Genomic DNA, 26708 nt, shown 5'->3' with positions numbered 1-26708 from the left:
CTCTCACTTGGCCACTCTCAGGCCCTGTGGCGTCTCCTGGGACTCCCCAGTGTTACTCTTCTCCATACCTCTGTGCTGCCCACATTCCCATACCTTCCTCACCCTTGAGGTTTCACCTCCCCTGTGAACAGCTCCTCTCTGACCTTCAGGGGTCATCTGCTAATGACCAGGGGCAGAGAGCCTTGAACTACCAGGGTGGAGAGGAGATAGCAGAGGAGACCCACAGAGTGGGTTGGTCTCAATGAAATGTGTAAACTGTTAATCACTTGCTATTTCTTGAAACTTGTCATATTAAAAGAGATATCTGTCACTTCTCCGCCCTCATCCTAGGATACTGTGGATTTCAGAAAGGAATGCATGTGAGAACCATTTCCCTATGTCATCGTCCAGGATCAAGGCCTGTACCCACCTCCCTGATGCAGACGCTGTGTCTCATGTGTTTTGTCCATACCCTTGTTTGTGTGCAAAGTCTGTCTCTCCCACTCACCTAGCTGGAGATGATATCTGCATTTTAGAGATAAGGAGGTTACCATGCAAAAAGGTGGCCAACATACACAGGATCACCCTGGTGACACAACAAGGGAATCAGTTATAGCAGGGTCTTGTGAACCTCAGTATGGGAAGACTGCACCTGCGGATTTCTAGCAGGGAATGTTTGTTGCTACTCCTGGAATGATTAATCCCTTGGGGTGAATTTGCACACCTGGGTATTCTCACAGCCAGCACCAGACTGAGGGTTTTGTCCCAGGTGGAAAAATTGATTGGCTTTCCCAGTTGTGCCCTAAGGGGTGGTCCTGTTGCTGTGATTTTCAGGCCAGGAAAGTTTGTCTTTTTCTTCCTTTCTCTAACATTCCTCTCTCCCATTATTGCTGAAAATAAGTTTCTTTCTTTTTCATCTGAGATGTCAAGCCCTCAAGGAGGAAAGAGGAAACACAACATATGTCATCAGGCCAAGCACATTATTTTGAATGTTTGGGGCCCTCTCCCCAGCCCCAGATTTCTATGTTGATGTCATGATCCCGAATGTGCTAGTATTAGGGGTGGGCCCTGAAGAGGTCAAGATGTTTGGATGAAGTGGTGAGGATGGAGCCCCTGAGATGGGATTGTTGTCCTTATGAGGGGATAGAGAGACCTGAACTCTCTCTATATGAGGGCCTGCCCCCGATACTGGATGTACAGACACCCTGGTCTTGGACATCCAGCCTCCAGAACTATGAGAGAAAATGGCCTGTGAGTTAGGTTACTCAGTCTATTTCTTTTTTTTCCCCAGTACTGGGGATTAAACCCAGGCCCCTTCATGTTGAGTTACATTCTCAGACATTTTTTATTTTTTATTTTGAGACAGGATCTAGCTAAGTCGCTAAATTACCAAGGCTGGGCTCAGACTGGTGGTCCTGCCCCAGCTTCCTGGAATGCTGGCATTGTAGGCAAGTGCCACCATGCCCAATTAGTCTCCCCACCACCACCGCATCTTTATATCAGCCCAGACAAAGACACTCATGGTCTGTGCAAGCCTCTGGAAGTTGAAAACACTTTTCGATTCAACTTGGGACTAGGGCAAGAGTGGGAATTGCCCAGCAAACACTATAAACTTCAGCCAGAGACTTGGCTTGAACTAGAATCATCTGTAAAGGTCTCGCAGATAGCCCTTATCCCATGGGGATGAGATGTGAGCCCCAACAGAGAGCTGAACTGGTCCATTGTGATGTCTGTGGCTTAACTGAAATTCTTCTTTTGCCTTCAGAAAGGTCTAACAGGGAAATGTCTTCCTTTCCAATAGAATTCTCATCAACATTCCTAGGTGTATCAGGCACTGCGTTAGATGCTTGGGATGTGAATATGAATAAGGCCTATTTCCTACTTTCAATAAAGTTGAGATATAGTTGGAGCTGCATATAGCTAATTGTATAATATTTGAATTCTGTGCTTTGGGTACGATTAGGTAGAAATATGCTTGACATAACAGTGTGCAAAGAGAGTGCCCTGAGGTCTCTCGGGAGGGGATGTACAGTTTTGAGTAGCAGAGCCATGGGGGCATTTTTGTGTTTGGGGCTGTTCTGGAGGTAGTGCTTAGTGCACTTTCAGCAGGGAGGGACTGGAGGCTGACAGAGAGTCCCTGGAGTCTTGAGGAGTTGGGGACAGAAAGAAAGGGAATTGGCAGTTTTCCAAATCGGAATTGCTTGGGCAATCGTGTGAATACATGAAGTAAGGAGGGAATTTAAGGATTGCTGTGGTTCTATCCCAGGATACTAGAAAACAGTGGCACTGTTAACTGAGAGAAAACACGGGATGGGGAATGAATTAAGGATTTGCTGAGAGGGGACAAGGCAATCAGAAGCTATGATGCTGACCCTCCACTTGTTGCTGGGAATTAAACCTAGAGCTTTGTGCCCACTAGAATCACAGGGAATCAGAGAAGGAACTTCCAGGGAGACTAGTAGATTACAGGACTCAGGATCCACAGAGATTCACAGCATTCTTATACTCTATGAATATGTAAATGTTCATAAGTGTTCAGTTAAAAATGAAGCTCTGTATTGAAGGAAAGACTCTTTTCTCCTAGTTGGAATCTTCTGTACTTTTGATCATCTTTGGGGCAGTATTTCTAAGAATTTAGGTAAGATTCGGGGAATTGAAGTTACACATAGGAAATCAGAATACCACCTGTGACTAGGAGAGGATCTTTTGAAGGCACACAATGACCCAGATCAGACGAGTGACCACTGCAAATGTAACTGAAAAGCAAAAGATTTAAATGATCTGAAGAAAACCAGAATATTTATCGGTGGAATTGAATAATGGTGGTCAGTGTTTATACAACTGAGAGGCACTCTGTTTGGCTAGACCTTGCCAGGATCTTTAAAACTATGACACAGTCGCCCCTCAGTATCCATGGGGAATTGGCTCCAGGTTGAAACCCCTTGCAGATGAAGTCCGCAGATGTGTGCTCACTTCAGCAGCACAAATACCAAAGTCCTCAGGTGTTCAAATCTCTTATGCAAAATGTTGTAGTATTGGCATATAACTATGCATACCCTCCATTACTTTAAATCATCTCCAGATGCATTATAATACCTAATATAATGAAAAATGTAAATAATCATTATTAATAGCAGTATTTATAGGATAATGACAATAAGAAGGTCTGTACCTGCTTAGTACAGTTGCAGTTTTTCCCAAATATTTTTAATGTGCAGTTGATCAAATCCATGATGTGCAATCCATGGGTAGGGAAGGCCAGCAGGATTTATTTTAAAGAGGAAAAAATCCATTTAGAATTGCTGCTTGATTTTTGCACACTTCAATTCTTTCCTCTCTTGAAAACCTCCTGAAACTCTAAGCAAGTTGCATGAATACAGAAGCAAGTGTTTCTAGGAATCGTCTGGCACAGTGTTGCACAAAGCATGGTCCCTGAGCCAGCAGCGTTAGCATTGTCTGGAATATTGTTAGAAATGCAGAATCTACAGAATCTGCATTTTAACAGGAGCCTCACTGATTCATACACACTTTAAAGTTGATAAGTATCAATCTAGCCTAGTGGTATTCAGAAATTGCTGTACATTGGATTCATTTAAGTAACTTTAAAAATAATATAGCTTGCCAAGCATCAACCAAGACACTCTGATACAGTCAGATATTCTCTTGGGTAGCTAGGCTTGGATACCACTATAGATTCACTGGTGATGGGAAAATGGCAAGAATTTTAGCATTTAGAATTTAGTTAGAGCTCCATATCAGTGTGTTTTATAATTACAATTATAATTTAATTATAATTAAATTAATTATAATTACAATTCATAATTATGGCCCAAGCCTAGCAATCTTTTTAAAATGTCTAGATTGTCGATCAGCAGCCTTGTCCCCTTACCGTATCTCGATGCATGATGCTTAAGATAAAAAGGCGTATGCTCCCCTCTCCACCATGGCACTGGGCAGAGGCTGTTCACATATGGGCAATTGTTGAACAGCCGTAGCTAGTTCACTGCCTTTGAAAGCAGCTACAGTCAGTTGATGTTTACCAAGTACATACTCTGTGGATGAAAATAATTACTCAAGAAGCAAACATTGTGATCCTCGTTGCTTGCATAGTTTGTCTCTGTGGAAGACCATAGCTAGAAAGGGCCTTTCAGAGCTCTCCTTCAAGATCTCACTTTATGGATAGAATCCACAGAGAGGTTACATCCTGAATTCCAGCTGTTTTCATCCAAGGAGGGAAGATTTTGTGTTGTTGTTTGGAAAGTGGACCACATATTTGTGCCTAATTAGAGGTGCAAAATGAGCAAGCTTCGGTATTCCATGCTTAATATCAAGCAATGGGAAAAGTGTCGTAAACATAAAAAGATCTGATTCCTAATGATCGCCCAAGACTGTAAGACACATGGAGTGCAGATGTCCTAGGAATTCAACAAGTGAGTTCTTAAATCCTGAGATCTTTAATAAGCAGGTGTTTGGGAAGTAGATTCAGTGTAGCTTCCAGGCTTGGCTGGGCTTGCCTGGCTGAAAAATGGCACTGACCCAGCCCAGCAGCAGAGCTGAAACCGGCTTCACTTGAAAGTGTAGGAATGTGCCATTGTTATTTTCTTCTTTCTTATCAGACCCCATTAGCTTGAACAAAAATAGACTGGGAAAACATGTTGCTTCACTGGGTAAAAATTTAGCATGATTTTTGCTGTGTCTAAAAAAGAAAGAACGGAGGTCTTGGAAAGGTATAGTCGACTATCCAAGAGCTTTTGGACAGCTTCTCCCAGTGTCACCCAGTGAGAATATTTCCCTTTGGCTAATGGATGCTCTCACACAAGAACAGAGACATTCAGCTGAGGTAATAGACCCAAGCTCCCAAGTTGGCCCTTGCTTATTCACAGTATTGAAGCAAGAGGTGTAAAAAGAGGAAAGATCAGAGCTTGTGTAAAGGTTGAACACATGTAGCTGTGGAATTTGCTAAGACGTGCATACCTTTTTGCTTTCAGATGCCTACAGTTCTAAAATCATTTGTGGACCAATAGATGCCAAAGAACAGAGGTAGAAAGTGAGACCCCATGAAGGAATGTACCCACCTTTTTTTTTTCATTTCTTGCCCCACCCTCTCACCATGTGGCTGAGGCTTGAGGGAGGGAAAAACCAGAGGATTTTGGCTGTGCTATGACCACAAAACTAACCATGCCTTACAGCCCACTGACCCTCCATACTGAACTTGAAGTCTTTGGTGAATTCCAGAACAGGCCTGCAGGAGGAAGAAGCCAAATCTCCATTTTTCATAGCTGTTAGGAACAGCACACCAATGGGGAGAGAACTAAAATTTCCTGCAACCCAAGCATTGGTGATGGAACTTGTGCACACAAACTCATGGGGCCACCCATGAGCCAGGCCGCATTAGCCCTATTTGGATCTAAGAGGCTAGAGAATTTGCTCTGTGCTACCCAGTAATTAGTGCAGGAATCTAGATTCCCACACAGCTGTCTTCTTCCGAAATTCTCAGTCTTATCAACTACCCATTTTCTAGGGAGGGCTCAGCCCTTTGGCTTTTTTCTTTTAAACTTTGATGCTGGGAGAACAGCATAGAAAATGTTTTCCTAAGGGTATGGGGGAGACATTGGTGTTTTATTTTGTACAGTTTAAAAAGGACATTTTATTTCAGCTAGAATTTGTATTGTGAAAATAGTCTGTTTTCCCTTTGAAGTTCAGGAATAAAGGCTGAAATGTAAATGCATGTATGTATGTAATATGCACATTAAACATGCAGTGTGATCATAATATACAGTAAATTTTTAATTTTTAAAATGTATTACAGAAAAAGACACGTTGCTGTGATTCCCCCTCAAAATACCTTCCCTTGCTTTGAACACACTTATTCCATCTTCCTTGCCACTCACTGAAGCAGTTCTGGAGTCCTCTTTTCATGAGTATCTTTGATTGTGCTATTGTAGCTGCATCAATTTCCTGGATCAATTTAAAACATTTACCCTTCATGGTCATTTAGACTTTGGGGAAGAGCCAGAAGTGACATAGTGCTAATCTGGTAAATAGGGCAGACAAGGACACACGCTGTGAGATTTTTTATGAGCCTGCCTTTCAATTGGATGGCACTTGGCAACAGAATTCACTATATTTTTTATCACACCACATCAAGATACTTGTGAAGTAAGACTTCCAGAACTACTTCAGAAGTGGCAAAAATGATGAGATAAGTGTATTGGAAGCAATGGTGAGTAAGATTTTGAGGGGGACTAATGACAATGTAATAAAATTTACTATAATAAAATTTTTCAATTTAAACATTCATTGTCTATTTTGATCACACTGGCATATATATTCATTTTTATATTAAAGCATATCTATGCCTATTTATGGAAGTACATTAAGTCTGTTATGCCTATCTATGGGAACTTTTATGTAGTAATCCGAGTCATAATACTAAGATCATGCTTGGAACTGTTTTGTGTGAGACAGAAAAATGTATGTGTTTTGAGAAGCAGTCCTCTCCCAAGAGGAGGACAGAAAATGGGAATAAAATGACAGCGCCATACTAACAAAATCCTTTGCCAACTTTCAGTGAAAGAGAAGGGGTACCAGTTACCCACTGCCGACTTGCCCTGGGGTGCCACTTTATAGGAGTTTGGGGTGATGGCCCCTTCTTGTGCTATCTTTTGAGTCAGACTGGAAGATGCTGTTCATGTTGCTGTCCCCAGAATTGTTGGTTAGCGGTATCGTAATGTCTTGAAGTCAGTTCCTCCACACAGTGCTTCTGTGAGACCTCAGAAAGACTTGAAGGATAGTCATTTGTACCACCTTAACTACACCTGCCCATGTGAACCTCACATACTACCCACTGCCTAGAGACCCGACTCGCAAGTACCTCCTTGTACTAAGGTTTCTTGGACAATGAATAGACATTGCCCAGCTGGGAAGGAACAAGCCATTCTTGCTGTGATAAAATCCTCCATGTGCCCAGGAAGCTAACCAGGGTTTAGAAGGACACTCAGCAAGTTCTAACTGGAGGGAATGTGCTTAATGCAAGCTGTCTTAATGGCATTAAGGGCTTAGAAGTTTGAAAGGACACACACACGCACACTGTAGAGCATGAAAATGAATGAGTAAATGAATGGATAAGTGATGGAATGCACCCAGTGTTCTTTTCTCCTAGAAGACTCTTCCTAATAAATATATGGGAAAGGGCAACCCCAACACAATTTTCCCATGAGGATAATGACAGTTGTGTGAGGTGACATAACTTGTTTTTTTCCACTGATGTAGAAAAGGAGCCACTGCCTAAGAATGTCCTTGGAGTGGCTCAGTGTGGTTTTCCTTCTGCTGTTTAAGTCAAATGTATTTAATGTAAGGGATTTAGCTATGAGCTGGAATGTGTGGTGAGCCTTTCTTCCAGGGTGTGAATATTTGCATTCTGAGCTCCACAAATTGACAATGGCTTGGGGTGGTGGTTGCTTTTCAGTGCACATGCCCACATGAAAATGGGCATAAAACAACAGCACCAGACTAATTAGCTGGAGAAAGCTGATATGGAGACTTACAGGTGCTAATGTTTCTTATCCACGTGTCCATTTAATGGATACTGAACTTGACCAGGGGCACCTTCTCCCAGATGTGTTTTGAAGGTATTAAGATGAGAGATGCCCTTCAAAGAACTCCAGGAACTTACTGAGTTCTCAAGCTATGCGCTATTTTGGCAATACAGAAAATAAATTTTTAAAATTTTTACATGTACATCAACAAAAGTAAGGTACAATTAAATTAATCCTTCAGTTTGATAAAATGGTAGATGTTTTTAGAAAGTGAACTTCAAAAATTTTGTTTCTAGGGCTGACTACTTTCCACATGTGCATGTGTGAACACTGAAATGGGCCCACATTTCAGTTTAATATCCCCATCTGAACCCAGTCTGGGGCACTTTCAGGGACTTGGTTTTCCTGCTTTGGATTCTGTATATACCATAAGTTACACAAACACAGAGATTTTTGGACCCTGCTGCACCTTGGCTTGCCAACAGTTCTTTGTCCCCTTTGGTCTCTTTCATCCTTCATTCCCCTCAGGCAGGAAAAAGAGCAGGAATTTCTAAGGTGATGCTGTTCCCAGGGTACAATTGTCATCCATCACTCCCTGCTGGGAAAATGTAAACATACACTGGCCAATCGTGGCATTATTTATTGTCACAGGCTTCGATATGGATTGGGGCAGGAGGGGCTGCTGGCCAAGCATTCTTTGCCAGCTCCCCAGGAGGCTTGGCTCTGTGGGCAGAACTGGGGTGGGAAGGGGTGAAGGGCAGGGCTGGTGTTCTTGCAGCTGAGAACTGGACTGATGCATTGTGTCAACGTTACACGTAGTTAGGCTGGGGATTTAGCTCAGTGGTGCCACACCTGCCATGTAAGCACAAGGTCCTGAGTTCAATCCCCGGTACCAGAAAAAAAAAGTTGCATGTAGTCAACACATCGGGGAGGAAAGAAGATGCCATCACCTTTGGAGCCAGGTTCTTAGAGGCTGTTCATGCTTAGAAGGAGGAAGATGGCCTCATGTTAGGCCTAGACACATGTCCGTTTTGGGATGGCTGTGAACATAAATATGGTAACAAAAAGGGTATCAGGCATATCACATGAAGAATAGCAGCTTTTACTGTTATTTCTGTGTGATGATCCATTTGGTGTAGGTAGGAGAAGGTATAGAAGAGCAAACCCTCCTGGAGCCATGAAGTGGGGGACAGGAGGATGAAGCCTGGAGGCATGGGTGGGATCATCAAGAAGGGAAGGCACTGAAGCCAGGCCTGGCAGATCTAGGGCACTCAGTGACCCTATGTGGAGTGAATTGATGCATAATGTTTAGCGACAAGTCCCCTCTTTAGGTTGAAGTAAATGTGTAGCATCAGGAGTTTCCCTCTTGGAGAAAAAAAGGAAAGATGTCTCAGTTCAAACAGTTTTGAGCACAAACTGTATACAGTGCCTGCACTGGATGCCTTAGGAAAGACATCAACTTGATCTGTGGGCCCTGAAGCTTTCAATTCAGGAGCCAGGGACTGTCTTGGAACAAGAACCTTCACTGTGGGTTTGCAGGGGGTTCTGGTGGTGTAGGGAAAATCTCAGGGTTCTGTGAAGCTTTAAGAAGGGGCAGGAGCTCTTAATCAGAAGGCTTTCCAGGACAAATATAATCCATCCCCTGGACTAGCAGCTTCTGCTGGCAGGAAATATTTCCTTTACTTCTGTTGTATTCTCAGCCGAATCCTGTGCACACAGTAGGTATGTAGGAAACACTTGCTTCACATGTGAGTGAATAAACCTATCCAATATGCCTTTCTAATCAAGCAATGACTGTTGTCAAGGCAACAAAATTTCAATGAGCTACGGCATAGGATGAAGGAAAAGTGCCCAAGGTGGTGAGTTTCCTTCTTGGCCATTTCCTTTGTGGATTTTCCAGTGAGTAGACTATCTCTGACCTCCTCTAGTTAGAGGCCAGTGTGTCCTACAGGTGCCCATCAAGAAGACACCTCCACATCCTTGATGTAATCCAGCAACATTGTCAACTGCTTCCCAGCCATGAGAAACATGCATTTAGAGCTCTGGGTGCTCCAGGCCTCTGGAAAGGTAAAGGTGACATTCTTTGAATCTTTCTTACAGATGTGGATGAGTGTGCAACGGATTCCCACCAGTGCAACCCTACTCAGATCTGCATCAACACTGAAGGAGGGTATACCTGCTCCTGCACTGATGGGTACTGGCTTCTGGAAGGCCAGTGCTTAGGTAACAGCTCTCTGGAGTTCACAGGGACTCATGGAAGTGAATGGTTGGTGGGTATATTGTGAGATATGGGCTTACTGGGTGGCCTCAGTGCACCAAGCTTTTCCTTGGAAGGAAAGCAAAATATTAGTTACACATATCTCCCTTTTCTTCTTTTTGTTTCATTTTATGGTGCTAGAGATCAAACCAACTGTCTTGTGCATGCCAGACAAGTCATCTGCAACTGAGCTATATCCCCCATCCACATGAGTCTTTAAATCAGTTGTCATAATCATCATTATGTCATCACTACAGTTGTTTGTTTCTTTGTTTGTTGAAAACAGGGTCTTGCTCTGCTACCCAGGCTGGTCTCAAACTCTTAAACTCAAGCAATTCTCCTGTCTCAGCTTCCTCAGTAGCTGGTACTATAGGTGCATGCAACTGTGCCCAGCTTCTTATAATTTTTGAATGTACTATTGAAGGGTTCAAATTTGATTTTACCTAGCTCTTCTTCTTGTCTTTAGGAAGTTTATATCTAAGCCAGGAAATGACCAAAGTGAGAGTTATTCTGCCTTAATCAGGAATAATAGTGAGCCAAGTGAATACTTCTCCTTAGTTATGGTAATGTTCCAAGTCTCTAATGTAGATCAGTAGATTCTGATCAGACATCATCTCTTCCCGGCACCTCATCATAGCTGCCTCATGCTATGCCCACCCCACTAGCTGTGGTAGTTCTTTTTATTCCACAAAAATTAATCATCACCAATTGAGATTTCTGTCCCCTGCAGTTGGCATCTGCTGTATCCGTCTTTCATTTGTTTTTACCAGAAGGTTAAGTTTCTTTTCTTCCTCTCTACATTTTCATTTAACTAAGTGAATGGATTCACAGCAGTCTCTAGCTGTCGCTGCAATTTCTACATCTAGGGTAAGATTCCTGTGTTGTGAGTTTTGGGGAAAGTTCTGCCAGTGTAAATACTCAAAAACATTATTCTGTTGCCTGAAAGTCAATACTAGAGGGGCAGAGAAACAGATCCAGGGGACATTATGAAAACAAAAAAAGAAAAAGAAAGTGCTTCTTTCCAAGTCTGTCTTGATTGAGGTTGTGTTTGGGTCTGCTGTCACACCCTGTCCAAAGGATTCTTGAGGCCTTGATAAGATAGCCTAGACTTGGCATGGTTCTCCTTCCTGGGCACACACAGAAGAATGGGTGTACACGGGCATTTGTGGATATGACAAACCCCATGTATTTAAACCAACCTCTACTTGAATAGAAAATTGTATGCTACCGATTTGAACAAAAGCAGATCAGTAAGAGGGAGTCATTGGTACAGGAACTGAATATGTAAAATTTCAGAAAGGGATATTAGCTATTATGTCATCTAACTTTTATAGAGTTGGAGACATACTCAAAGAGAAAAATATTTTGGGCAAAGTTAAGGTAAATTGGATCTAATAGCCAAGACTCTTATTTCTCAGGCTAGTTTTCTTTTCCACCACAGGGGGTGCTAGAAAGCTGAGGGAGACCTGGATACACAGGCTCCCATCACAGAAAACCTAGGGCCAGTCACGAAACTCCTTCTGTTTATGGGGATAACCCTCCTCCTGGAAGGTTGTCCTCTTCCACAGACTGGGAGGTTTTGACAGGTATGCTTGCAGAGGCCTAACTGTGTTATTCCTAATTGTAGGTGAATTCATGCCTTCACTTGGCCAAACACTTCTTTCTTACTCGAAGCGAAACTGCTACAGCTTCCTGCCACCTCCCACTCCTTCCATGTACCTTTGGAGGCATTGCTTTTGCAGGGGGCTTCTTTTTGTCCTAGGTATCCCTAGGGGAAGGGTGTCCTGGCTGGCCTCTGCTGCCTTCTTGGGCCTTGTTTTTCTGCCCAGTTGCCCCCTCAGAAGGGATCAGGACAATGTCTGAGCGAGTGGGTTTTCCAGATCAGACTGCCCAGCCCTCAGGGGAGTAGAGTGGGCCAGGACAGAAATCACTGGGACTTAGATGCGAAACAGAATCATGCGGGCAGGGCCTCTGATGAAGCCTGATCAATAGGAAGGAACTGAAATAGCTGAGGAGTTGAAGGTAGTAGAAGCCAGCCATAGGTCCTGAACTGGCCTTCAGAGCCACGGCTGGATTATGGTACCAACAAAAAGGTGCAGGAAAGGGAGTGTGGTTCGTTTCAAGGAAGGGAGGATGAGAGAGGAGCCAGTTTCAGCTACTGTTAGATCAGTTGGTCCCTGTACAGGTGAGAATGCTGTTTCCTTCACGAGGCTGGTGATGTCATGCAAAGCACATTGCCCTATAGAATATAATTGTCCAGGCCAGATCTCATCAACCTGAGATGCTGAGAAGTGCTTTCCCAATAACATCAGGCTCCCTGTGGCTTGGTGAGTGTCACAGGGAGGTCATATTGCCCAGGCCTGCTGAACATCCCCATTTACCACAGTGCTGCTGCTTTCTCTGGAAAGACCAGCCACTGCTCAGACGATATGTACTTATCCAGAATTTTGTGTCTGCTCTGGTACAAAGAAGAGACCAAAGTGAACCTCACATCCTTGTGCTCATTGTAGCGCTATCCAGCTTGTCCTGGCCTGTGTTGGCTCCTGCTCCCAATAACTAACTAGACAACACAGTCATTGAATTTTTATTGAAATTTTAAAAATTTTTATTAGTATGTGTTTGTGTACATAGTGATTACATTCATGGTGGGGAATTGGTACCTATACACAGCACATCTTAATTCTTTTTACATCCTCTTTCCCTCCCCTCTCACCACCCTCCCTCTACCTCTTGATTCCCTTCCCATTTGCAAAAGAGCTATCTTCCTGTTTGTTATTATCTATCTTTTATTTTGCTTTTTCATTTATTTTCATATTTTGGATTTCTCATATAAGAGAAACCATGTGATATTTAAGCTCTGAGGCCACAGTCGTTGTTAATGGAACTGGCAAGGAGCCTATTGGAGCGACACCATATATTTTCCTTATAGCGACACCATACATTTTCCTTATGCGTCACACTGACTTGTCTCTCCTCAAGAGAGTGAAGAGTTCATATGGAATTATAGAGTTGAATCTTAATGTTGCATACATCCTCACTAAATTTTCAAGTTGGATGAAATCTGAGAGGCTATCTTGCCTAATAGCCCACCAAGGCAGAAATTTCTTCTACAGCTTTCAGGATCATTTTAGGTGTTCTTGGGACAGGAGGGACCAGGGAGGCAGAAGATTGTAGGGAGATGGAGCCTTGTAATACAAAGGGAGCATCACTATCCTTGACACTTAACTGTCTTAGCGCTAGTCCCCCTTAGCCTCCCTTCCCCATCTCTCTCCAGAAGGGGTGGCAGCAACATCACAGTGACAGCAGGGTCGATGAGAGATGCCTGCCTTACCTTGTTTGTGTTTCTCTTCAGACATTGATGAGTGTCGCTATGGTTACTGCCAGCAGCTCTGTGCAAATGTTCCTGGATCCTATTCTTGTACATGCAACCCTGGTTTTACCCTCAATGAGGACGGAAGGTCTTGCCAAGGTACGTGGCACACATAATAACTTGGATACCACAGGAAATACTAGATGCAGTCATCTTCAGAGCCTGACAGTTCCTGTCTGCAAAATATTGTCATTAAAGTATGTTCCCATTTCTTGTCACTACCCACACGCCCCCAGTGCTTACAGAAACTTGATACCTGAACTGAGGTTATGGGAAACAGCTCAAAAAGTGCTCTAAGTATAGCGGAGGAAAGAACCACAATCATCCATCAGCTGGGAGCTTACGGGTTCACGGATTTGTTTCTCTCTCTCTGTGGCTGCTGGCCAGAAGTAGGCTTTCTGGCCTTCTCACCTAACCTGAAATTTTCTTGCATGTCCTATAGCCTAAGTTTGGTTCTGAGACCCAGAGAGGGGTGTTCATGGCCTCAATTTCTGGTGAATCACAAAATAAACTGTACATTGATTTTTGTGGGCAATTTCAAGGTCTCCCACTATAGTTTTTTTCAACCTGTCCTGGGAGGGCCTGCTACTTAGTGGAGTCTAGGAGTGGTAACACCTTTCCCTACTCCTCAGCGTGCCCCACTAAATCAGAATGAAACAGAAGCTTCAAATACTGACAAGGACAAACAACAATACTGATAAGAAGAGCAAGCTGGTGTCTCTTGAGTTTTCCATCAGAAGGGCTCTTCTACTCCGGAAGTGAGCAAGGAGACTTAAAACCCAAGGAATTAGCACAAGCCCTGCTCTGGCCCCAAGCTCCCTGCCTCAGCCCCCAGCTGGGCCTCCTGTCCCTGGAAGCAGTTTGGTCAGGGGTGGAGGCAGCGCCAGAGAAGCAGAATGAGGTCTTTGTCTGGAGGCTGCCACCACGTTCCATAGAGCCCATTTCCTTGTCACACCATTTGAGCAAGTTCTGGCTGGCAGGCTCTTGGCCAGCTAGTCAGAGGATATTATGTCTCCATTAGTTTAATCGTATCTAAATCACTGGGTAAACAGGAAGGCATAAGCATTCAAGGATTTGATCCTGGATCCTTTGTAAGGCTTTCCTCCAAAGGTGGTTCTGCTAATTGTTCCAAGAAGTTTCTGCTGTGTTCCTCTAGCAGGAAGAGGCCACTTTCTTCAGAGAACAGAGGCTGGGCCTGGAGGTTGAGGAATCTGATAGAGTGGGGGCCCTTCCTTCCCATGGGAGCAGAGGACGAGTGCTTGGCTCCTTGGCTGTGATGATAAGCGACTTAGGGCAGATGTTGACTTCTCAGTGCCAAGGCCAGGGTTTGGAGGTGCCAGCTTGAGTGGTTTTCCCTCAGAGCTTGGCACTGTGCACCAGTCAGTACCTCCTGAGAAGTGCCATGCACAGCAGAGCCCAAAGCCACATGTGTCCTCTGGCCTCTGAGGGACAGGTCTGTGACAAAAACAAGATAATATACTTGGTGGAGCCAAGTCCAGCAGTGTGATAAAGCAGCAGGTACAGCACTCAGGCTGGACACCAGCACTCAGCCACCAGTATATTGCATCAGCAAAGCCCTCAGGCAGCACATAGAGCTTTTGCAATCACAACACTCTATGAGTGGAAGAGTGCTCTGAAGCACAGCGCACTGCCAGGCCTGTTCATCTCCCTGACCTCCTTGGATAGCCTAATGAGGTAGGCAGGAAGGTGCTTTTGGCTCTGCTTCAGAGATGAGGAAATCAAGGCTCAAAAAGGTTAAGCCACTTAGCCAAAGTCAGGCAGCCCAGTGGTAGCAGAGTTGGGAAGAAAAGCAAGGGCCCAGCCCCCTTCTTCAGCATGCTGGAGTGGATCCAAAGGGACTTGGATCCAGAGGGACACTTGGATAGGCAATAGGGCCCTGGGGATTGGAACCCTATTGGTCCTGTTCTCAGAGGCAGCTTCAGGCTGAGGGAGGCAGGCTTGAGCTCATTCATCTCCAGGTGGCCAGTGTCTCCCAGAAGCTGGAGATGCCAGCCCTAATATGTACTGGCACTGACTATCTGCACTTGTACTCAGTGACTTGGCATGATGGACACTTTCCTGCTTGGGCCAGGCCCAGAGCAGTGGAAAAATGCCAACCCACTGTGGGCACCAGGGGAGATTAATGTCTCCCAGGACCCTCCCTGTATGTCTGTTCATTTATTTATTTTTCCTTTGAGAGCTCCAGAGAGGGCAGGAAGACGATTCTCTGTGGGCATGGGATTAGCCCTGCCCCTTAAGCAAAGCCCCTAAAGCTGCTCACCGAGAAGGCCTTCACCTCTGAAAATGCTCAGATCTCTGTTCAGAGTCTTAAAAGGTTTAACTGCACCTTTGAAGTAGAGAACCTGTCTCTCCGCTGGCATACAGAGCACAGAAGGAGTAGTGTTGCGGTGTATCAGCCAGTGCCAGTGTCCCCTTCACCTCCACTACCTCATGAACTGTGCAGGATGAATCTTGTGTAGTGTGGAAAGACCCCAAGTCATGTCTCAGTTCCAAGCAGGACTTTGTTAGTGTGTAGACTTGGGCACATCCTTTAAACAACTTTACCAAAGTATAATTGTTGTGCAATAAACTGCACTTCTATAAATACATGATTTGAGTAATTTTAACATGAAAATACCACCACACTCCAGATGATAAATCCCTTATCTCTCCTTGTGTCCTTTATGGCCTCTTCTTAACCTACTTAACCTCTGAAATGGGGACAGTGGTCCTGAAGCAGAAATGTTGTAAGGATCAAGTGAATGGGAGATCCTCTTATAACCGATGAATTATTTATGCTAAAAAATATTTTCTTAGAATTGCCATAATTACTTGCTTATCCCAAAGTTCAAAATCAGTGTCACAGGGAAAGAGAAGAACCACTTGGTGAAGGGAAAGTAGGAGGTAATGGAAAGAGTAGATTTTGCCTGGAATTTCCGTAGGTGAGCAAGCTTCTTAGCAAAAGCACATGTCCATACTTCTGTATGATGTATCTATGCACTTTCCTCCTTTCCTGTCTTGAGACCCCAAAAGGGGAATGTGATGGAGGGCCTTGTCCCTCAGTGGACACTGTGAGGTCTGCGATCATGATCTGACAGGTCGTAGTTGGAGACCCTTGGTACCTGTGAATCTGGTCTCCTGGCCATACTAAACTTGGTTGCTTCTGCATTTTTTCTCTTTGGTTAGTCTCGTATGTTCTGTTGTAAGAATGATCAGTGAGGTCCTTTGACTTTCCACAGATGTGAACGAGTGTGCAACTGAGAACCCCTGTGTGCAAACCTGCGTCAACACTTATGGCTCTTTCATCTGCCGCTGTGACCCTGGATATGAACTTGAGGATGACGGTGTTCACTGCAGTGGTAATGGGCTTGGCATTGAAGAATCCTTGGCAGCTCAGGGATGGAGGGCGAGGCTTCCTTCACAGGTGTTTCCTCTCATTTCCTGAACACATGTCCAGTTTGGGGCATTTCCCAGTGTTATGGGGGGGTCACAAGCCACCCAGAACAGAGATGAGTTACTTCCTGAGCTGTGGGGAAGAATCTCATCTCCCTTGTCATCTGAACTCTAATGCAGAAATCAGTGGCGCTATCATCTAGTACTGAGGTGGGGTTGACAAGGGAGAGAAGACTCTCAGTTTTGCCTGTTGGTCTGAGAGTTCTGTCCATCCTCACCTAGATCTGACCCAAGTCCTGAGGATAAAACGTAGATTGCATTTGCAGAGGACAGTAATCTAGTAATCATAGCATATCTTATCGAGCAGGAGAGAGGGGGATTGAATGAATGAGATTATGTATATAAATGCATGTACTGTCCATTGTAGTTTCTGGAATCTCTGTAATCGGCGCCCAGCTCCAGGCCTGGCATATAGTGAGCATGCAATAAACAGACCCTGAATCAATGAATGGAGTTTGAACATTGAATGAATGAAATCTTAATTTGTTGTGAGAATATAGATGTCGTAGTTTAGTTGGTCTTTTATAAATTCCTTCCAAGCTCAAGGAACTATACTGGTTTCCATACTAGTTTATTACCTCTAGTATAATTTTCTTATTAACCTCTATTTTTTCCCAAAAAGTTAAATTTTATGAGTGTCCTAGATAGAAAACTATTATTAGATCATAAACTCTTTGAGAATAGGTATCACATCTTACTGGTATTTATCACTGTGACATCCCATACAAAGAGCCATGCATAACACTCATATCTCTCTCTCTCTCTCTCTCTCTCTCTCTCTCTCTCTCTCTCTCTCTCCTTTCTCCCTCCCTCTTTGTTCCTGTAAATGTTGAATTAAACTACTCCATTCCATCCACTTTTGTCATCACCAACAATTACAAATTAGTGAAGTGAGAATTAATAATGCTTCATTGTATTTTTTAAAAGTAAGTGGGCCATACACTAGGGCATGAAAATCCTTTTGTCCTGCAGAATGGAAAGTTTCCTTACCCTGGGTTTCATTGTAACAAGAACTGACCCAGGTTGTGAATGATAGTAGGTACTGATAGTTTCACTAAGGACTCGAGTGTTCTAAAGACAGAATCTCTTAAAACAAATAAGTGCCTCTCCCCAGAGCCAGGAAAGTCAGAGCCAAAAGCAGGCAATCACAGAAAACCTTAAACCGATTAAATATCAGTCCCAGACGCAGAAATAAAATACCCGGAGGCATGAAAAGCCACTTTCTTCCTAGATTTCACTTCCCCTGGCACTCCTTGGGGACTCTGGGCCAAAGAAAGAATAAGAGGTTTGGAAAGCTTAGCATTATGAGATGGTATTGTTTCTCCAGAATTCCCTGCAAATGCACATTTACTGATCATTTGAAGAAACTGTACAGAGCCAGATGGAGCTGAGTTCAAATTCTGCCTCTGTTGTGCATTACTTTTCTTAGTACAGACACTTCCTGAGCCTCAGCTTCCTCCTGTGTTAAAAACAAAACAACAACAAAATAAACTAACCAGTCAACTAACCCAAAGGACCAAGCTCCCTCACAGAGGGATCATAAGGATTAGACAAGTTGGTGTACTTAAGTGTTATCATCTTTTAATTAGTTCACCCTAAGTAAGTGTCAGAGACTTTTAGTCTCTCAAGGAACTCAAATCCTTGCTGGTTTAGCAGGACTTGCCCTCTGATTTACTTTTCCCTAAATGTCCGACTCCACCTCTGTAGTCACAGTGGTGCCTGCATCCTGTGAGACTTTTGCCCACTTTACAGACAGAGCAGCAGGGCGACACAAGGAGTTTGTTTTCTGTGCCTTCCAACTTTCCTGTGCTTTGTTCTCACTGTGTTGTCGTAGCTGCTGTGGCCCCTCCACATAGCACCCTTTCTAGCCTTGTTCCCTTGTCCCTCAGAGATTGGCCAACCAAGTTGATCCTGGAAACCACGGTGGGTTTCATATGGAGGAGTAAAAATGGCCTAATATGTGCTCCCTGCCAGAAACCAGGCTTGTATTTCAACAGCTTTTCAGTGGAGGGTGGAGCCATAGCCATGAGGTCTGGGAATTGCAGACCCAAAGATAAACTGAGCAGGGTCTGTTACAGCCCCTCCCTGCCAGTGGGAGGCAGGAGTGGGTGTTACCTTCCCCTAGGGTGGCGCTGGTGCTCACTTTGCTTGGAAGGGAGGGTTGTGCCAACCCCAGTTACTTTAGGTCCTGGGCACATTCCTTAGGGGAACTGAGAATTCCCCTAGAATTGAGGTGCTGGCTGTGTTCAGATCCGAGCTTTCTTGTTTATCTCAAGTGGTTATCCTTGAGCATAGTCAGGTTACCTAATCTCTGTAAGCCTCAATTATTCTTCTGGAGAATATGGACAGTAATAGCGCCTCCCCCACAGGGTTACCATGAGGATTAAATGAGGCATGGGAGACCTTTAACCCAGTGCTTAATATATAGCTAGCCTCAGGAATTGACAGGCATGACTACTCCTTCCACCAGGTTTGAAAGGAACCTACAAACTCCACAGAAATAAGCAAGGGTACTCTCTATTATTATGGGCTGGGCCAGAGACCGGGCCTCTCTGCAAGTTCCTGGAGGAGCAGCAGCTTTAACTTTTCAAATCAGCATCCTAATTCCGCTGGCTCCTAACCCGCCACCCAGAGACCACCAAGAGAGACAGGAGACAGTTTTCCTTCTCAGCTGCAGAAGGCATGAGGCATGTGGCACCCAGAATCCTCCCATAGTAGAGCAGCAGCCCCATTCATGCCGACACCCTCTCTGGGTGATCTGAGCCACCAGTGGTCTGTGAGTTAGAGAGTAATCTGAGGACATGTCACTTGGGGAAACTAGTGAAAGCAAATTTTCGGGAAACAACAAATGCAAGAAAAACATGTTTTCTTTGGCACACTTGCTGAATGAGGCGCAAATGGGGGCTCTGTTGCCAAACTTCGTGTGAGATGAGGAGCTGCCTTTTCCGGGCTGCCTGCTTGTGCATCAGCTCCCGTGGTCTGTATAGATGTGTGGCAACACCGCATGGACATTGCCCCTTCCCCACAGCTCTCCTCTACACCCCAGGGTGAGCCCATCCAGGCTGGTTCCAGACTGGCTGGAGGCTGCCACATGCCTTGTCCCCGGAAGCATCTGAGGCAGGCAGGTGTCAGGAGACAATGTTTCCGCCCACCCTATTCCAACCCAGTTTTCTCTTTCAAGGAGGTTTTTATTTGTTTGTTTGTGTCTGTTTATTTTGAGATAGGGTCTCACTGTGTTGCCCAGGCTGACCTTAAAACTGTTCAAGCAATGCTCCTGCCTCAGCCTCCCAAGTACTGGCTTCATACAGTGAGATTTAATATAGCTATATCCTGTAGCCTTCTGGATATGTGCCTCTTAATTGTGCTTTCAGGAACAATGTTTTTCTTCATCTAGAAAGGGAAAGGAAACTTGGCACTACCTAAGGTTGCCCTGTCTGAAGACCAGGGTCTTTCAGTTTTTGACAGGCCCTGTGGAACAGCTGTGTACCCAGAAAACCCCAGCAGGCAAGCAAACCTCAACTCCTTGGACAGGTCAAAAGCGAAGGGGTGGATGCACCTATAGGGCACAATGGGCCAGTAGGAGAAAATAATGTAAGGTAATTCAGAGGCAGAGGATGTTGGAAGCTTGATGGGAGTGGATTTCAGTTTCAGCTCCATGTAGAAAGGATTTTCTAACAGTTAGAGCTGCCCAAATATAAAATAGGCATTCTCAATAAGTAGTGAGCTCCCCATGATTAGAAGTATTCAAGAAGTGACTTGATAACTTTGTGGCATCAAGACAGTGTGAGCATTGGAATAAATGACCACTAAGCTCCTATCCCCAAATAGTCTGTGATAATAAACAGCAGGGGTTTGTCACCCCTAGATATGGACGAGTGCAGCTTCTCCGAGTTCCTCTGCCAGCATGAGTGTGTGAACCAGCCTGGCACGTATTTCTGCTCCTGCCCACCAGGATACATCCTGCTGGATGATAACCGCAGCTGCCAAGGTAAGACTGCACAGAGGGGCCTGGCTGGGGTAGACTCAGGTGGTCATTTGGACATCTGCAGCTGGGGAATCCTGAGGGCTGCAGGAAGGTGGCAGGGGTGAGGTTGTGGGTGCTGGTGGCTTCAGAGTGACAGCTGTGGGCAGATGCCTGGGCTGGTGCCTCCCCACTGCCCACAACACATCCTTTGGCCAGGACATAGGCCACTCACACTTCTGTAATGAGCACCCTCTAAGGTCTAGGCAGTAGGCAGACCTCTGCGGCTCCTCAGAGAACAGCTCCAGACCCAACCTTGACTCCCTGAAACCCCGCCCTGCTCAAGGACCAGAGCCCAGTCATATGGGCTGGAGGGCAGCTTGCTCAGCTTTCCTCTGCGGACTTCCTAGAGAATTGATGCAGAGTGGGACTTTATGGGCCTGACAGTTGGGTCCCTCAAAGCACCCAGACTCCAGTCCATGAAAGGACTGAGTTCTTCAGATTGGCTGCTTAGCTTCATTTCCAGCCCAACACTCTTCCTATCAGGGAGTCCATGCAGGAGCAACTGACCCACTATCAGCCTGCTTGAACCTGCCTTATTCCAATACCAAACAAGAATTCTCCATGGTGGTGTTGGGCAATAGAAATACCATGTGAGCTGCAAATGTGAGCCATCTGTGTCAATTTACTTTTATATTTAATATAAAACCACATTGAAAGCATAAAAAGAAACAGGTAAATCTACTTTTAATATTGTATTTTATTTAATGCAGTAGATCCCAAATCTTACTTTTGATATGTACTCAGGATAAAAGTTACTGATGAGATGTTTTGCACTTTTTCTGTACTAAATCAGAGATCTGGTGTGTATTTCCTACTTAATGCGCGTCTCAGTTTGCACTAGCCAAGTGCCCAGTAAGTAGCTGTATGGGGCCAGTGGCTGCCATGTTGGATAGTGCGGTACTATAGTAAGACCCAGGTAGCCCCCACCTCAGCCTCACCTCTGAACATTTGACCCAGGCCATTGCCTGGAAGTACTACCCTGCTTTAGCTTCTCATCCACCGTGCATTTCAGACATCAACGAATGTGAGCACCGGAACCACACATGTACCCCTTTGCAATCTTGCTACAATTTGCAAGGGGGCTTCAAATGCATCGATCCTATCCGCTGTGAGGAGCCTTATCTGCAGATTGGAGATAAGTAAGTCGTGGTTTTCCCCTTGGGAAATGGAAATATGGAGGGGGAATCTGGCTCAGGAGGCTGGCAGTGTCTTGTCAAACGGAGGGTACTGATCAGGGAATCAGGAAACCTGGCCTAGTGCCTACTGTCTGTGCTCATCTGTGTGCAGGAGTGTGTGCGATACTCATAGCACTGCTCTGTAACTCCCAGCTTGTGCCAGAGCTACCTGGAGAATGTGCAGAAAGCTAGCCAAGCAGAGAGGCAGAGTTCAAGAACCTCCTCTTCCTTCTAATGAAGGACTAGGCTTCTCAAACATGACTCACAGAGGCCTGCCCGGGGGACACTGTCAGAGTGCAGGTTTGGGTACAGTGAGTCTGGCATGGGGTCTGGACTATGCCTTTCTTTTTTATTTTTATTAGTACATATTCGCAGTACATGGTGATTGCGTTCATCATGGAGAGTTGGTATTTGTGCATAATCCATTTAATTCTTTTTCATCCCCCTCCCTCTCCTTTCCTTTCCCTCTCCCTCCATTTCTTGGTCACTTTCCCTTTTACAAAAGATCTCTTTCCCTGTTTCTTATCATCTACCTTTTATTGTGCTCTTTATATTCATCTAAAAAAAACATGTGCCATTTAAATTTGTATGTATGATTTATTCACTTAACATTATAGTCTCAAGATGCATCCATTTTCCTACAGATGAGAAGTTTATCCTTCCTTAGAAGTAGAACTCCATTAGGTATAAATGCCACATTTTTATTCCTCAGACAAAGGATTAATGTCTAGAATATATAAAGAACTCAAAAATTTAGACATCCCCCTAAATAAAAGAATGGGCAACTGAAATGGCTTCTGCCTTTCCAACACACTCACAAAACAAATGAAGGCTTCCTGTCTCCTGGGACTGCTCTGTGAGTAGAGAGCTGTTGGAAAATTAAGTTCTCAATAGAGGAGAGTATTTAACCTGACCAAACAAGTTTCTGACTTTACTAAATCACAGATGGCAAATATTAGGGTTGAAGAGAGAATTACAGAAAGACAGTTTCAATAATGCAAATGCACCAGGACCTTGCTCTCCAGCCCTGGTATCCTAACAGTGCTTTTTCCTTCTCTTTTAGGCCTTATAGGATCATCTCAGTTCTTCCTCACCCTCTCACACACACACACACACACACACACACACACACACACACACACACACACACATGCTTGTACATCTTCTGCCTCACCCCTCATCAACCATAGTACTTAACCCCTAAACACCTCTAAGCCCTCAAGCTGCAGATGCAGGGAAGGATCACGCATACCCTTCCTGCCTTCTAGGAATACAGATTCTGCCAGAAGTATTCGTGGCTCACTAGTGTGGTTCCTGCTGTGATAAAAAATGGGCAAAGAAAGGACAAAGTTGGGACAGGCTAGTCTTTCAGAGATCTCCTCCCTTGTTACTCAGAGCTATGTTGTTGTGTTCAAGTTGCGAAATCCCCAAGAAGACCACCAGGAAACTCTTTTGATGTAAATATACAAGGAGTTTGTTGCAAGCTCGAGCCTGGACTCCCAGTGTCACCAACACAGCAGCTTCAAACTGGAAGTCCTGACCCATTAAATCAGTCTATTTTTATAGGGTTTGGGTGGCTTGAAATTCTCTTTATTCTATTGGCTTTTTTATAATTTCTGTTGATTTTACTGGCCTGTAATTTAAACTTATTATTGGATATTATAAGATGTAATGTTTTAAACTTATTGCCTATTATTTGGGCACGGGCAGGGGTTTGTTTGGGAGATATATCTTAGTCATCTGTCACAGCCGGTTTCACCATACTTTGACCTGGCTGTAGTTTCTGGAATAAACCGCCCAGTTGCGATTCCTGGAAACTGTTCAGTTGTAATTTCTGAAAAACCTGCTTTTTGGTTAATCTATTTTTCAGCAATGGAAGGCTACCTGCAGAGTTTAAAGGTCAGCCCAAATAATGGAACATCTAATCTGGCTTAGCTAAAACGGAGGGACTTTGGCCTCTTCTCGGTTCCTCAATGTTTCTTAGTAACCATTAGAACAGGGGTCTGCCACTTCTACTCCTCTGTGACAGAGCAAGGCTCCAGGCTGTTCCTGCTGGCTTCTGATCCTGGATCTCTCTGGGTTTGTGTGTGGCCCCGAACAACTGGTGTTACCAGGGAAGTCATGACACTCCAGTGACTCTCCCTCCAGGCCCCAGACCAGTCTCGTGGCTGCCTTGCCAACTCCATTGTTGCTCAGATATCCTGTGCTCCTGCCAACTGGAACAGCACCTGCTCTCACCTCTACCCACACCCCTGCAAGCCACCTCACTGCTTTTGCACACACACTTCCTGCCATATGGAAGGCACTGCTTCCATCTCCACCCCACCTTCCAGAGTGTGGCTCAGTTGCCCTGTCCCCAGCTGCTTGTGATCCTCTTCAGCTGGGAGCTATCACTCCCTCCTCCAAATTTCTTTTAGGAAGCAATTGTTTTCTATGTGACACTTGACATTTTAATGTGGCCCTTTTGGCACCAGAAATATTTTGACTTGGCTGTTTTATTGCACCCTTTAAAAAAAAAAGGATGCTTTAGAAATTCCTTGTATTCATTTGCTTATTAACTCTTGGTAGGGCTCCTATCCTGTGTGAAGCTGTATGGATTTTGCTTCTAGGTAGTTAAAGTTTCATGAAGAAGACTTAGATAAATTGGCCTATAAATAGATTGGGGCAGGAGCTATCAAGAGAAAGAATGAAACTTTTAAAAAAGAAAGAAAAAGAGTGGATTGAGCCTTGTTGAGACCCAGGAGTCCAGAGGTTTGTGACTCTCCCAGCCCAGCCCACATTAACTAAAGGGAGAGTTGAAGAGCAAAGGCAACAGCATGTGCAAAGGATGTAAGGCAAGGGTGATCTTTAGGCCTGCAGGGAGCGGGAGATGCCTGAGTTGCTTGTAGGCTAATGAATACTGTGGGCAGTGGCCTGAGAGGAGTCTAGAAGTAGGGATGGAGTTCACCTCCGTGGGGCATAAAGGCTATTGTGGGTGTTTAGCTTTTATTTAAATTGCACTGAAGAGTCTTGGGCAGAGGAGAGGCCAGATCTGATTTGTTTTATATAAAGTGTACTCTGATGTGTTCAGAGGCTATCCCTGAGGTCCAGGTGAGAGAGGATGATGGCCTAGAGGATCATGGCAGTGACATTGAAGGTGGTGAGAAGAATTGGACTGGGAATCTATTTTGGAAGTAGAACTGCCAGGTTTTGTGGCTATACCAGAAATTAGGGGAGAATGACAGAAAAATTGACAAGGCTGACACCATCGCTGGCCCCCAGGATACACATCAGCAGATATCTTTGTTGTGAACTCTGATTCCTAGGGGGAGCCTCCTCAGAAAGACAAGAGATGGAGGAGAGGGGACTAAGGGATATCACAGGTGCCTGGTAATAAAAGTCAAAGATCTTAGATTAGGATATACTGTTGCTAGTGTTTCAAGTGAACTGCTTTGTATTAGAAATATTTGTGTTTTTTATTTATTTCTTCTACTAGAAAGCAAACTATTTAAAGTCACGATTTTATTTATCACTGAATTTCCAAATCACCTAATGTGATGTCTTGTACGTAATGAGTTCTGGCCTCTTGTTTATTGAACAAAGATATTCCATTATATTCTATTCAAATTGGGCTAAGTGCAATAGAATGTGGGAAGAGATCCTTGAAACACATCAATTTAATGTAATTTTCACTTTTAAAATTTCTTAATAAGTATTGTTGACTTAAGAAGCAAAGAGCTATGTGACCACTGGCACATTTTGCTGCCTAAATACATGGCAAGTGTAAAGTGCACTGGAAAATGTTCCAGTGTTCCCAGAACCAGAGATCCAATTTGTATCCTCAAGTAGCCACAATATCTGATGACTAGAAAAGTCTATTCTCTAGTGAAGAGAGCTCATCTACATGCTGAAGAGTTTTTAAGTCCCATAGTCCAGTATGGAGATGTTTTCCATTTATGCCATTTGAGGATAAAAATGGGGTGTCCTCATTTTCATTGTTTTGAGAGAGTGTAAGCCCAGCCAGCACCTGGAAGGGATTGACTGAGTTGCCACATGATTTATCTTCCCTCCAGTCGCTGTATGTGTCCTGCGGAAAATCCTGGCTGCAGAGACCAGCCCTTCACCATCTTGTTCCGGGACATGGATGTGGTGTCAGGACGCTCTGTTCCTTCTGATATCTTCCAGATGCAAGCAACCACACGCTACCCTGGGGCCTATTACATTTTCCAGATCAAATCTGGGAATGAGGGTCGAGAATTCTATATGCGGGTAAGAGAAAGTGTTGTGTGGTGGCTGCCATTTTTAACAATGACCTTGTGTCATCTAGCTTAGGAGTATGCATTACCAGAACAGGTAAGAAAGCAGCTAGGAGGGATAGGTGTGAAGAGAGAAGAGAATCGGTGGGAGTCGGGAGCCCAAGGTCCTGGTTTCCATCACTTTCTGAGTGACTTTGTGAAAGATATTTTCCTTCACAAGCCCCAGGATCCTCATCTCTGAAGCGAGAAGTTAGGCCAAGATAAAATTTTAGACCTTTTTTCCTCCTAAATCTCCACAGCAGAGGCAGTCACATCTCCATTTATCCATTCACCCATTTGACAAATATTAATTATTAAGTATCTACTATGCATTTCTGGAAACTAAGGATCTAGCAATGAGGAAAATGTCCCTAAATCCTTGCCTTTGTGGTACTGTGGCTTACAGAAGCAGACTCTACTACATTGTGTACTGCAGTAGCCACGTGACTCTTTAAACTAAATTTAAATAAAATTAAACATCTACCTCTTCCATGGAGCTGGCCACATTTATGAATCCTCCATAGCCAAATATGACTACCGTATCAGACAGCTCAGCTACTGTGTTAGTAGCTTCCTCTGTCATATAGCCAGAGAAAGTTTGGTTGGGCAGCACTGAATTATCCATACCAGTAAAAAAA

The 26708-nt window shown here is 44.3% G+C and overlaps 1 protein-coding gene across 2 annotated transcripts in view; it reads left to right on the top strand.

Moving 5' to 3' along the window:
• Fbln5 (fibulin 5) overlaps nucleotides 1-26708 on the top strand; it is a 71893-nt gene that overhangs the window by 37676 nt on the left and 7509 nt on the right. For both annotated transcript variants that reach the window (XM_010616319.3, XM_010616320.3), the window contains exons 5-10: nucleotides 9618-9740; nucleotides 13127-13243; nucleotides 16384-16503; nucleotides 20463-20585; nucleotides 21634-21760; nucleotides 25849-26044. In XM_010616319.3, the coding sequence (XP_010614621.1) occupies nucleotides 9618-9740; nucleotides 13127-13243; nucleotides 16384-16503; nucleotides 20463-20585; nucleotides 21634-21760; nucleotides 25849-26044 (806 nt within the window). The remainder of the gene's footprint in view (nucleotides 1-9617; nucleotides 9741-13126; nucleotides 13244-16383; nucleotides 16504-20462; nucleotides 20586-21633; nucleotides 21761-25848; nucleotides 26045-26708) is intronic.

Source organism: Fukomys damarensis, unplaced genomic scaffold (genome assembly GCF_012274545.1).
Source record: "Fukomys damarensis isolate Sample0158 unplaced genomic scaffold, DMR_v1.0_HiC HiC_scaffold_21, whole genome shotgun sequence".
In the NCBI taxonomy this organism is placed as follows: domain Eukaryota; kingdom Metazoa; phylum Chordata; class Mammalia; order Rodentia; family Bathyergidae; genus Fukomys; species Fukomys damarensis.
The sequence above is the reverse complement of the archived record's forward strand: the minus strand, read 5'-3'. Positions and strand labels throughout refer to the sequence as shown.